The sequence below is a fragment of the Grampus griseus genome, assembly GCF_964374135.1.
Source record: "Grampus griseus genome assembly, chromosome: 7".
NCBI classification, from domain to species: Eukaryota; Metazoa; Chordata; class Mammalia; order Artiodactyla; family Delphinidae; genus Grampus; species Grampus griseus.
The window spans coordinates 37,649,195-37,661,213 of NC_139001.1; the positions used below are offsets into that span (position 1 = coordinate 37,649,195).

General features: G+C 40.0%; 1 protein-coding gene across 3 annotated transcripts in view; it reads left to right on the top strand.

The window, feature by feature from the left end:
- SF3B1 (splicing factor 3b subunit 1) overlaps nucleotides 1-12,019 on the top strand; it is a 61,881-nt gene that overhangs the window by 18,552 nt on the left and 31,310 nt on the right. For 2 of the 3 annotated variants that reach the window (XR_014296971.1, XM_082657975.1), the window contains exon 1: nucleotides 7,296-7,445. Coding sequence is in view for 2 of the 3 variants with exons in the window: in XM_082657975.1 (XP_082514101.1) it covers nucleotides 7,418-7,445 (28 nt within the window). In the remaining variant the exon portion in view is untranslated. Of the gene's footprint in view, nucleotides 1-7,267; nucleotides 7,446-12,019 lie in introns of those variants that run through there. The other variant, XM_082657977.1, reaches the window with a different exon arrangement.

Consider the following 12,019-nt stretch of genomic DNA (forward strand, 5'->3'; position numbering starts at 1 on the left):
AGCTTTCCTGTGGAACTTATGATATTGAGCAGTATTCTATGCTCTAGATGCCAGTAATTGCTCACTTTACCTTGCTTTAGGTGTTACAAACCAGTTCAGGGAGAAAGACACATAGAAACAATTATAATACAAAATGGCTAGAGTAGTTAGAGATGTTTGTGGTATTTAAGGAGGAGGGCAGTATCAAAGCATGCTATCTATATCTTATCTCACTCCTCCGGTGAGATTTCCTGGGTGGGGCGACACTGGGTCAGTTTTATGGGATGAGGAGTAAGCCAGGTGAAAGAGAGTACAGGAGATGGGGGTGGGAATAGGAAGGAGGACCTTCTAGGAAAAGAGGATTAGGTTGTGACAACCAAAAATATCTGAAGACTGACAAGTATCCCTGGAAGACAAAATCACTCCCAGTTGAGAACCACTGTGTTAGGGGCGTAGTGGCCTGGGGCATCCCTGGACATCCCCTCCAAAGTAAAGGACAAGCTATTGCATCTTGTACCTCCCATCACTAGGAAAGAATACTCTGCCTAGTAGGTCTCTTTGGGTTTGGGGTGACATCAAAAACTGCCAGCTTTGTACTACTATTGTTGTTATTACTGCCAACATATCTAGGTTGACTCTGGTACCTGCCTACAGCAGATCACCTGCCAGCTTTGTACTACTATTGTTATTACTGCCAACATATCTAGGTTGACTCTGGTACCTGCCTACAGCAGATCACCTGTCATTGACCTAAGAACCCTAGTCTGTCCAACATCCCTTACCCTCTTTCACAAATCCTGTTTCTCTGGTCCTGACCTCCCACCTCAGCCAGTTTCTTAGTTCAGCTAGTGAAAACAGCCATCCTAAGCTGAGTCATTAGTGACAGTGTTTCCTGCTCTTGTTTGGTAAATCTATCATTGAGAATCCCGTAGCAAAAATTATGTGGCAGGTCTCTTTGTAAGCTAGCAGAGACAGTACAGAACAGGAAAGTTTGGCAGATTCCTTCATTCAATATTAATTTAACCATTCAGCAATGTAGTATTGCCAGGTACCACAGGTACCTGGCCTCATCTTATGCTACTCTTCTCCCCCTTACTCCACTCTAGACACACCAGCCTTCTTGCTGTTCTTGGAACACCCCAAGTTCACTCTCACCTTGGAACATTGGCACTTGCTACATCTGGCATACTCATTCCCATACTTCATTTAGGTATCTGCTCTGATGTCATCCTCCCAGACATCTTGCCTTTTCTGTCTATCCTGCCACCCTGCCCACTCCCCCCTTACTTTGCCTTATTTTTCTTCATAGCACTTGATAGTATCTGAAAGTATATAATCACACATAGATTTTTAATCCCTCTCCCTCAAAGAATCTGATCTCCGTGAGGAGAGTATCTTTTTATTTATTTATTTATTTAGCTGTGGTGTGTGGCGTGTGGGATCCTAGTCCCCCACCAGGGATGGAACCCGCGCCCTCTACAGTGGAAGCACTGGAAGTGTGGAGTCTTAACCACTGGAGCACCAGGGAAGTCCCAGTGAGGACAGTATCTTGTTCAACATTGTATTCCCAGCATCTAAAGTAATGTCTGATATATGATGGGTTCTTGCTGAATATTTATTGATAGGTCTTCAAATATTTTTTGAATAAATGAATGGTGAAATTTACCTTTAGCATTTGTTTTAATGAGGGTTCAACTGGATAAACAGACCAGTAGGAGATACATATTAAGACATTTATTGCAAGGAATTGGTTTACACGATTGTGGGCACTGGCTAATAAGCAGGTCCAAAATCTATAGGGCAGGCCATCAGTAAGAGCAGGCTGGAACTCTCTGGCATAGGCTGAAGTTGCCATCCACGGATGGAATTTTCTTATTCAGGGAAGCCTCAGTTCTGCTCTCAAGACCTTTCAACCAATTGAATTAGACCCACCCAGATTATCTAGGACAATCTCCTTTACTTAAAGTCAGTTATTATGGACTTAAAGCATATCCACAAGGCCTTCATAGCAACACCAATGTTAGTATCTGTATGAATAATGGGACTGTAGCTTAGTCAAGTTGACACATTAGAAGACCATCACAGCATTCTAGGTATCTGATGCTTCTGAGACACAATCCTCTTAGCTATCTGGAACACCTACTTGACTTATGCTCTGAATCTAGGTATTTCACTACTATGAATCAAAGACAGCTCTCAGCTGACTTTTAGCTAGAAACAGAAGCTAGTTAATGAATTCACACATATTTTTGGGGGGTTTTTTGCTTTTATTTTTTTAAACATTTTTATTGGAGTATAATTGCTTTACAATGGTGTGTTAGTTTCTGCTTTACAACAAAATGAATCAGTTATATATATACATATGTTCCCCTATCTCTTCCCTCTTGCGTCTCCCTCCCTCCCACCCTCCCTATCCCACCCCTCAAGGCGGTCACAAAAACCGAGCTGATCTCCCTGTGCTATGCAGCTGCTTCCCACTAGCTATCTACCTTACATTTGGTAGTGTATATATGTCCATGCCTCTCTCTCGCTTTATCACAGCTTACCCTTCCCCCTCCCCATATCCTCAAGTCCATTCTCTAGTAGGTCTGTGTCTTTATTCCTGTCTTACCCCTAGGTCCTTCATGACATTTTTTTTTCTTAAATTCCATATATATGTGTTAGCATACGGTATTTGTCTCTCTCTTTTTGACTTACTTCACTCTGTATGACAGACTCTAGGTCCATCCACCTCATTACAAATAGCTCAATTTCGTTTCTTTTTATGGCTGAGTAATATTCCATTGTATATATGTGCCACATCTTCTTTATCCATTCATCCGATGATGGACACTTAGGTTGTTTCCATCTCCGGGCTATTGTAAATAGAGCTGCAATGAACATTTTGGTACATGACTCTTTTTGAATTATGGGTTTCTCAGGGTATATGCCCATTAGTGGGATTGCTGGGTCATATGGTAGTTCTATTTGTAGTCTTTTAAGGAACCTCCATACTGTTCTCCACAGTGGCTGTATCAATTTACATTCCCACCAACAGTGCAAGAGGGTTCCCTTTTCTCCACACCCTCTCCAGCATTTATTGTTTCTAGATTTTTTGATGATGGCCATTCTGACTGGTGTGAGATGATATCTCATTGTAGTTTTGATTTGCATTTCTCTAATGATTAGTGATGTTGAGCATTCTTTTTTTTTTTTTGTGGTACGCAGGCCTCTCCCGTTGCGGAGCAACAGGCTCAGGACGCGCAGGCTCAGTGGCCACGCCCACAGGCGCAGCCGCTCCGCGGCAATCTTCCCGGACTGGGGCACGAACCCGTGTCGCCTGCATTGGCAGGTGGACTCTCAACCACTGCGCCACCAGGGAAGCCCATGTTGAGCATTCTTTCATGTGTTTGTTGGCAGTCTGTATATCTTCTTTGGAGAAATGTCTATTTAGGTCTTCTGCCCATTTTTGGATTTGTTTGTTTTTTTGTTATTAAGCTGCATGAGCTGCTTATAAATTTTGGAGATTAATCCTTTGTCAGTTGCTTCATTTGCAAATATTTTCTCCCATTCTGAGGGTTGTCTTTTGGTCTTGTTTATGGTTTCCTTTGCTGTGCAAAAGCTTTGAAGTTTCATTAGGTCCCATTTGTTTATTTTTGTTTTTATTTCCATTTCTCTAGGAGGTCGGCACACATATATTAATATATGCTCTTCTGTTCTAGTTAGGCCTGGTATAGCTGAAAGGAAGAGAAATCACCCAAGCTAGTTCAAGAAAAGCAGTATTATTTAAAGAATGAGCCTTTGGAAGCTTGGAGCTGGAGGTGATTCTGGATTCAAGGAAGTGGTGGGGACTCAAGCAATAGGAGTTCATGATTCTTCAGAGGAAGTGACAATTTCCTCTGATTCTTTCTGTTTCAATAGCAACTAGCAAGTTCATTTCATACTTCAAGTTAAAATTTCCAGGAGAAGGAATCTTGGCTTAGCCAATAATTTCCTTTGTTTATGGACAGGGTGTACACACTGTATTCCAGGCCAGGTTCTAGGTAGCTGGCCAGGTGCCTGTCTCTTCCAGAACAACCCAGTGCTGTTCCCCTAAATAGAGAGTTTGGTCAGGTCAGTTGAAGCTAGAAGGGAAAGTCAGGCATGACAGGCACATTGACTGGTATATTCAGAACTTGGCATATTCAGAAATAAAACTATAGTTTTGGAAGTTTAGACATAACTGAAAGGCAGATGGAAGTAGAGTTTTGGCCTAGGGTAGGTAGAGTCTGATGTTCCTCTGATATAGATTTCTGGAAAGCTCAACATTACACATTAAGATTGTGGTCCATTTATCCTGTGACAGTCCCTTTATCTCTGAAAAGATGGGCTTGATAAATTGTCACTGGTTTTCCAATAGCATGGAGCTTCCAGGCCTTTGTAGCTTTATCTCCAAAGGTAATTTGTGCAGTTACAGCTAGCACTTAACATTCTGAAAAATTATTATATCTTGGTTTTTGTCCAGAAAAATTATGTATACTTGCTACTTTGCAATATTTTTTAAAAATAAATTTATTTATTTTTGGCTGTGTTGGGTCTTTGTTGCTGTGCGCGGGCTTTCTCTAGTGTGGCGAGCGGGGGCTACTCTTCGATGCAGTGCGCAGGCTCCTCTTTGTTGAGGAGCAGGGGCTGTAGACGTGCAGGCTCCAGTAGTTGTGGCTCGTGGGCTCTAGAGCCCAGGCTTAGTAGTTGTGGTGCACGGGCTAAGTTGCTCCGTGGCATGTGGGATCTTCCCAGGCCAGGGATTGAACCCCTGTCCCCTGCATTGGCAAGTGGATTCTTTTTTGTTTTGGGTTCGCGGGTCTCTCACTGTTGTGGCCTCTCCCGTTGCGGAGCATAGGCTCCGGACACGCAGGCTCAGTGGCCATGGCTCACGGGCCCAGCCACTTCGCGGCATGTGGGATCTTCCTAGACCGGGCACGAACCCGTGTCCCCTGCATTGGCAGGCGGACTCTCAACTACTGCGCCACCAGGGAAGCCCGGCAGGTGTATCCTTAACCACTGTGCCACCAGGGAAGTCCAATAGTTTTTTGAGATTAGGAAAAGCAAGCCTCCAAGTGTCCTTGATAAGAAAAGGAAAGGACTTTCCTTTTAATTGGGTGTCATCATTCTCAATGGTTTAGGTTATAAAAGGGAGGGGAGATAACCCCTTCTGACTTTTGAAATTAAGAAACCTTACCAGAAAAGGGTAGGAAATCCATTTTAAATAATATCTGATTATTATTTATTAATTTTGGAAATGGAAAGTAAAGAGTACTTATTAAAAAAACTCTTGTTTCTTACTGTGTAAAAATCCAAGTCATTCTTTTATTAAAGACAATTCATCTTTTAGAAGATTAAGAGAAGGGAGTCTCACTTGATCTTTGGCAAAGTCTCTCATACCTCACTACCCAATATATGTCCTTGCCCTACAAAAGTAACTTAATACCGAGGAACCTAGAGAAATATGCACATAATACAAAGTGGCCAGCAGGCACAGCTTTTATCTTGGAAAGACAAAGGACATGTGACAAAACATAGTGTTACAAATGCTTTTCATTTATTTTTTTCTGTTTATAAAGATAATACATGCTCATAGCGGAGTATCTGGAAAATACTAAAAATTATAAAGAAAAAAACACTCAAAATTCCATCATTCACAAATATCCACTATTAACATTTTGGTGAATTTCCTTTTCATATATTTTTACATGACTGTGATTGTCTTGTATAAACGAATTTAAGATAAAAAATCATGAATCAAGAAATGCAACATACCTGCAATCTTTTTGCCAACATGGATGAATTCTTTTAGCTTGTTGGTTATTGATGGACATATAACACCCTTTTCTAATTCATTATTTCTTATTCATTTTCTTTTATTATTTTAAAATATGCTATTTTGTATCTATAAAAGAATATACGTAATCTATGTGTAGGTTATAAACCATTTAAGGAATGTTTGTGGACCCTCTGACAATCCAAGAACTAGAACTTACCAACAATAGGCATAATCTACATGTTCCTCTCTTATCTCATCCCCTTCTTCCTCCGGCTACTGTTTAACCTAAATTAAAACAATTAAATCAAACAAATGAAAACTTTAACCCATCAAATTGATTTTTTCATTGATGCTAATAAAAAAATCTCACTTTTTTGTTACTAAAGTTTCTACTACATATTTGTATTGAGTCAGTCACACAGCAAGGTAAACTGTTTTCTTTGTGATAGCTATAACTTGACCCTTATCTGCTTTACAAGGTTGCTTCCAGTACCAACTTCCCTCTTAAGTTCTTTTGTTCTTCAGAGTCCAAGGCCAGTGTGACAATACAAGCTTATGCTCTGCTCATATAGCTGATGCTTAGAAGAAAAAAGACCACTGTATTTTTTTTAGCATATATTTTATTTATTTATTTTTCACATCTTTATTGAAGTATAATTGCTTTAAAATGGTGTTAGTTTCTGCTTCATAAGAAAGTGAATCAGCTATACATATACATATATCCCCGTATCTCCTCCCTCTTGTGTCCCCCTCCCACTTTCCCTATCCACCCCACCGCTGTATTTTTATCTTTTAAAAATTCCTGATTTAGGAATGACGTTTAGGATTAAGAGAGGCATTTCATTAGTGTTAATGCTGACGATCAGGGCTTTTCTAAGAACTCAGAAAGTTTAAAAAGGCTTTAAAAGACTGGCAGAGTTCCTGCTGTGTAACTTAATAACTGTGTGATATTGCACAATTTATATATACCCCCCGCCCTAGTTTTTTCTCTCATTTCTTAAATGGGATTAGCCACAGTTTATCCACTTTATGGGATTTATGGAATTAGCAACAATTTACCAACTTTATGTGAATTTCAGTAGTGTTTGGGAACGTATATTGTAGACGAAACTCCTATCCAAATGGTATTTAGAAAAAAAGAAAAATGACCTTGAATTACAGCGCGAGGGATGAGACTGTTGTAACTGTTTCTGCAACTAAGCACTGCAACATCTGAGACATGCTAAAGAAAGCTTTTGTTTGGCTCCAGAACGCCGGTCCGGTGAATTTGGAGGAAGGGGATTGAAGGCCTGAGGCTTCTCCCAGCCCTGAAACTGTAATGTTTCTTTCAGTGACTGTTTTTAACTGACCTGGTATACCCTGGTGTAATCCACTTTACTCCAGAGCAGAGTTACTCACATTAAGGAACCAAGGCTCATCTAACCCTTTTCTGGTTTACCGGGAAAACCGCCTCCGGACCCCACCCTGGCTCCTCCCTCCACCCACAATGCACCTCTCTGTTCTATCTAGGTGCCTGTTCTGTCACGTGTCATCGACGGAGCGCGCTCCCGCTTGGCGCTTGCGTGGAGAGCGGCCCCCCAGCTGTTTTTCTCCGTGGCAGCGGCGACGAGCGGAAGTTCTTGGGAGCGCCAGTTCCGTCTGTGTGTTCGAGTGGACAAAATGGCGAAGATCGCGAAAACCCACGAAGGTAAGCGGTCTTTTCCTTGTTACGTAGGTTCTCCGCTGCCCAACCTGCTAAGACTTTGGCTTCCTAGGTTTTTGCCTCTTCCTGTGGTTCCTTTTCTGGGGGCCCGAGCCCGCTCTTCAGGGCCCGCGTCGTCTGCTCGGCGCCAGCGGCGCAGGCCACTGCCCCGCGTAATGGCGTCCTACTCGTACACCCCCGACAGGCGCTTTGTTCAGTGTTCGGGAGCTGCTGCTTCAGTGTTGCTTTTTTTCTCTGACCCGGGGGCCTCGTTAAACGGCTCTCTGAGGAAGATTCTTGGGCAAGGGAGCGGGGAAGAGCGCGTGGGAACAAAGTCTTCCTCGCCTCTCGGAACTGCCGTTGGCATAGTTTGTGCATGGGAGAGCCAGGAAAGCACTGAAATACGGCAGCCGCTTTCCGGGCAGCCTTCAGTCGAGTTTAGTCAGACTGAGGCCCATTACTCTTAACCTTGGTTAATCTGCATGACTTCAGGCGTCCAAGATACTTACCTCGGTTTTTTTTTTGTTGTTGTTCGAAATGATTTGGGAACAAAATCTGGTAGTTTTTTCCTCCCTGGATCACTTTTAGTATAATATGGGTCGTTTTCTTTCTCCAAAGAAAGCAAAGGTCTTTTTCTTCCTACCATATTATTGGTGGAAGAGAGAAAGGCACGTTAATGGCCAAAGTATTTGAAGTAGTTGGTCGTTTTGTGGAATACAGAGTATGCATTAGGAAAATGTTGGGAATAGGCTGGAGTCCCCCGTCAGGGAGTATCCAGAAATGACAGGAAGTAGGGTCACTGTTGAGAAAAGATGAGGCATGGGAAGTTGGAGCTGCATTCCTTGATTTCTGACTTGGAATCTGAAATTTTCATCAAACACGAGCTTCCAAGAGTCACTATTTCACACATCGTTTCTAGGTTCCTGGCTCGGGGTTAGTCTGTGAGAGGTAATGAAGACTAAGGCCATCAAGTTTTACAGCCTAGTGGGGAAACAGATACGTATACATCTTCATTTTTATATGAGGCAAATGAATGCTTAAAAAAAGTATAAGCAACATGTTCTGGGAACCTGGGTAACGAACGGAGTAATTAATTTATACTTAGGGCTGTTTCATAGAGGAGGTGAGGTGTCCCTGGTCTAAAAGGATCAATCGGTTTTAAATTAGGGGAGGACATTTGAGTCTGAGAGACCATCTTGTACCTAGGCAGTGAGTCGTGAAAGATGTGTTTGAGTGGTTGGCTGTAGCAGGAAAAGAGAATGCAAGGAGGGAAAAAGTAGATGCATCTGGAAATGTTGGTTGGGGCTATTAATAATTGTATCACCTATGGGAACTGAAGTCTAGCTTTCTGCAACTTAAGAAACAGGCTAATGAAGTGGCAATAACTTTAATATTTTTATTATTCTTGTTAGGTATTTGGGATTTAAACACTGTTTTAACCCTGAAGTGTTTTTTAGGCATTTCTGTCTTTAGACTATCTCAAACATACTTTTTGCAAAATAATTAGAAAAAGTAAGAATGTTGGCTATTCTTGTTTATTCAGGAGTAGATTATTTATTTGGGGCATTTTGTGGCTTTGATTACTTGTTTATTGGTATCTTTATCATAAGATACTTTTGGATAGGAAAATCAAAGTTATGATTAGTTTTCCTGCGTTTTAGAAACCCGGTTGAAAGTTTTGGTCTACAGAAGATTGCAATTCATTTACCAAAATTGCTCTTATTTGGGATTATGCTTCCTATCAATATGAATTAGCTGAGGCCATAAAGAAAGTATTGGAGCATTCAGTTTCACATCTGAATACCGTCTGTATACAAGATATTGTCCATCACTTAGGAGTATAATACAGTGGGATGAATGTTAGTGATGAATGTTACGTAGTTTCTTGCTCCTTCCTCATGACATTTTCCTGGAGAACGCTAGTCCTTCAAGGTCCATCTCTGTTTTCACTTGTTAAGCCATCTCTGATAACCTGGAGCAGAATTAGTTTCTTGGTGTTTGTTTTTTGTTCTGCTACTGCAGCACTCTATAAATCGTTATTACTTAGAATATTCTATTGTGTTAAGGTTTTCTCTTCCACTTTGAAGTTGTGTACAGAAAGTGTACTTTGGTATCGACAGTACCTTGTGCGTGATGAGTGCTGAATATTTTATCAACACTTATTGAGAGATTAATTTATACCGTAAGTATTAAGGGTGTCACAGAAAGGGGACACAAACTTGAACGATTGGGTAGGTTTGAATACATCTGTTTGGCAAAGATAGGTGAGAAGTAGGACTTATATTTTGGGAACCTTCTGAGCTCAGAGGAGGAAATGTTAGGTTAGCATCAGATTAGGGAAGGCTTTGGACGCTGAGCTAGGTTTCGCTTTGGCCTTCGGATATCTACAGGATAAAGTGCCCTCCTCATTCTCCCAGGTAACAGATTACTTCTGTGATTTAGGAAAGTCATTGGTTGCAGAGTGAAGGATGACCTAAAGGGAGTAAGGGCAACTTTTTAGGCTATTGAAGCAGTTGAGAGGAGGTTTTGAATGTGAACCTCAGTGGAGCAACTTTTTTTTTTTTTTTTTTTGGGCTGTGCTGCTCAACTTGCGGGATCTTAGTTACTGCACCAGGGGTTGAACATGGGCCACATCAGTAAAAGTGCCGAGTCCTAACCACTGGACTGCCGGAGAACTCCCTGGAGAAACTTTTTACAATGTGTAATACTTGTTTAATTTTTGTCTTAGAGTTGTCTATCATGTTGCCTTTTTAAATAAAGATTATATAATCTTTTTGTTCTAAATAATGTTGCTGGTAAAGACATTGCTCTTGTACCTTATAATTTATTGTTAAATTAATGGCTGCATCAGTACTTTGTAATTGAGTCTTGTGAAGTAAGTAATATTGTCTTTAAACTGAAGTAGGTTATTGTTGTACCTTCCCATCATTGAACCAAACTGATAACTTTTTTTTCTTGTTGTCATGTTCCTTTCAAATATTTCTGTTAAGATCAAGCCTTAACATCCTCTTTAACCAACCCAATTATTTTTTTATCCTGGGTCAGTGTGGCTTATGCTTTCCAGTGTTGAAATACAAAAAGAGCTGGACTTATTCAAGTTGAATATAATCCCTTTCTGCATGTTAAATTGTGTCAAGTGTATATAGTTATTAATGTGCATAATCTTGCCATTCAGCAGTTCTTCAGCTGTTGGTGATTTTGGCCCATGAGAGAATACACACTTTTCTGTTTGGAAAGGAAAATAGATGGATTATCCAGAAATCCCATATATTGGCTTGTTTTGCCACTATCCCTTGAATGGATTTTGGGGGGCATCACAAGGCTGAAAAAGTTTTCTCCCTTAGTCTCTTGCTTGCAGAATGGCTTGGAATAATCATTTTGTTACTCTGAATCTTCTGAGATTTTTATTTTCCTGTGTCCAGAATAGTTACTGTTTTGGTTTTGTAGATATTCAGGATGAATGTTGCTAGTCAAAATAAAAAGGAAAAGAAATTGCTTAAAGATTTTGAAAAAAATTTTTCCTGTAGAATTATTTAAGAATTAATTTCATTGATATTAGTTAGGAATTAATCATTTAGGAACTGTTATCTGTAGTGTTTAGTAAAATAATTTACCGTTATAGTTAGTTGTCCTAGTGGGGTTTTGTTGAAGGAAAAGATTGAGAGTTGGTATACAGAATATACTTTCTATTTTTCTGGATGTCTTTTGGAAGTCTCATATTTGAGAAATCCTTGCTCACCACCTGCTTCTGATTGGTGGAGATTAGATGTCACTTATGGGCCAGACTGAAAAGTGTCAGTGAGTGATTAACATCCAAAGACTGTGTCTGTGTAACACATAATGAACAGTAATTAGAACGTTGCAAATAATACAGATTAAAAATGAGGAATAAAGATTATCTTTATTCCTCAGGAGGAGGAATAAAGGAGGAGGAAGTGCTGCAAGCTGGACTTAGCAATGTGTGAGGCATAGAAGAAAGAAAAGGCACAGAAAGGGAAACCAGTAGAATGGAATTGGTGGGGAGCAGTTAAACAGGTGTATCAGATGTGACCAGTGGTGGTTTATCTCAGAGTTTGATATTTAGGTCTTAGTTTAAAATACAAACAGTAGGTTAGATGTTGCCCATCTTTTAAAAGACCCCTACTTCCAGCAGTACTGTCTTTTGATGTCAAACTCAGTTCCCAGATAAAACATTTGATGTATTTATGTCAGAAAAATGTCTATAATTTTAAATTTTAAGTTATCACATTTTTTGGATTATAAAAGTAATACAGTAATTTTTAAGTAAATGAAAAGTGGAAATTTATTTATTGAGTGAATTGAGATTTCAAATGGGCCAGTTCACAAATTTATTCATTAATTCACACTTAATTAATTTTTATCTCCTAGGGAAGGATTTGTTCTCTGATAGTTGAAAATATTCCTAGGATCAGAATTTCTCCCCAAAAAGAGGGGTTTCAATTGAATAATAACATTTATTTTTTGTAGCTCATTGGAACAAATTTAGTTTTTAAAATATATATATTAACATTTAGAAGATTTTACGTTACCATCATTTGCAAGATCAGTAAGGCTGGAAA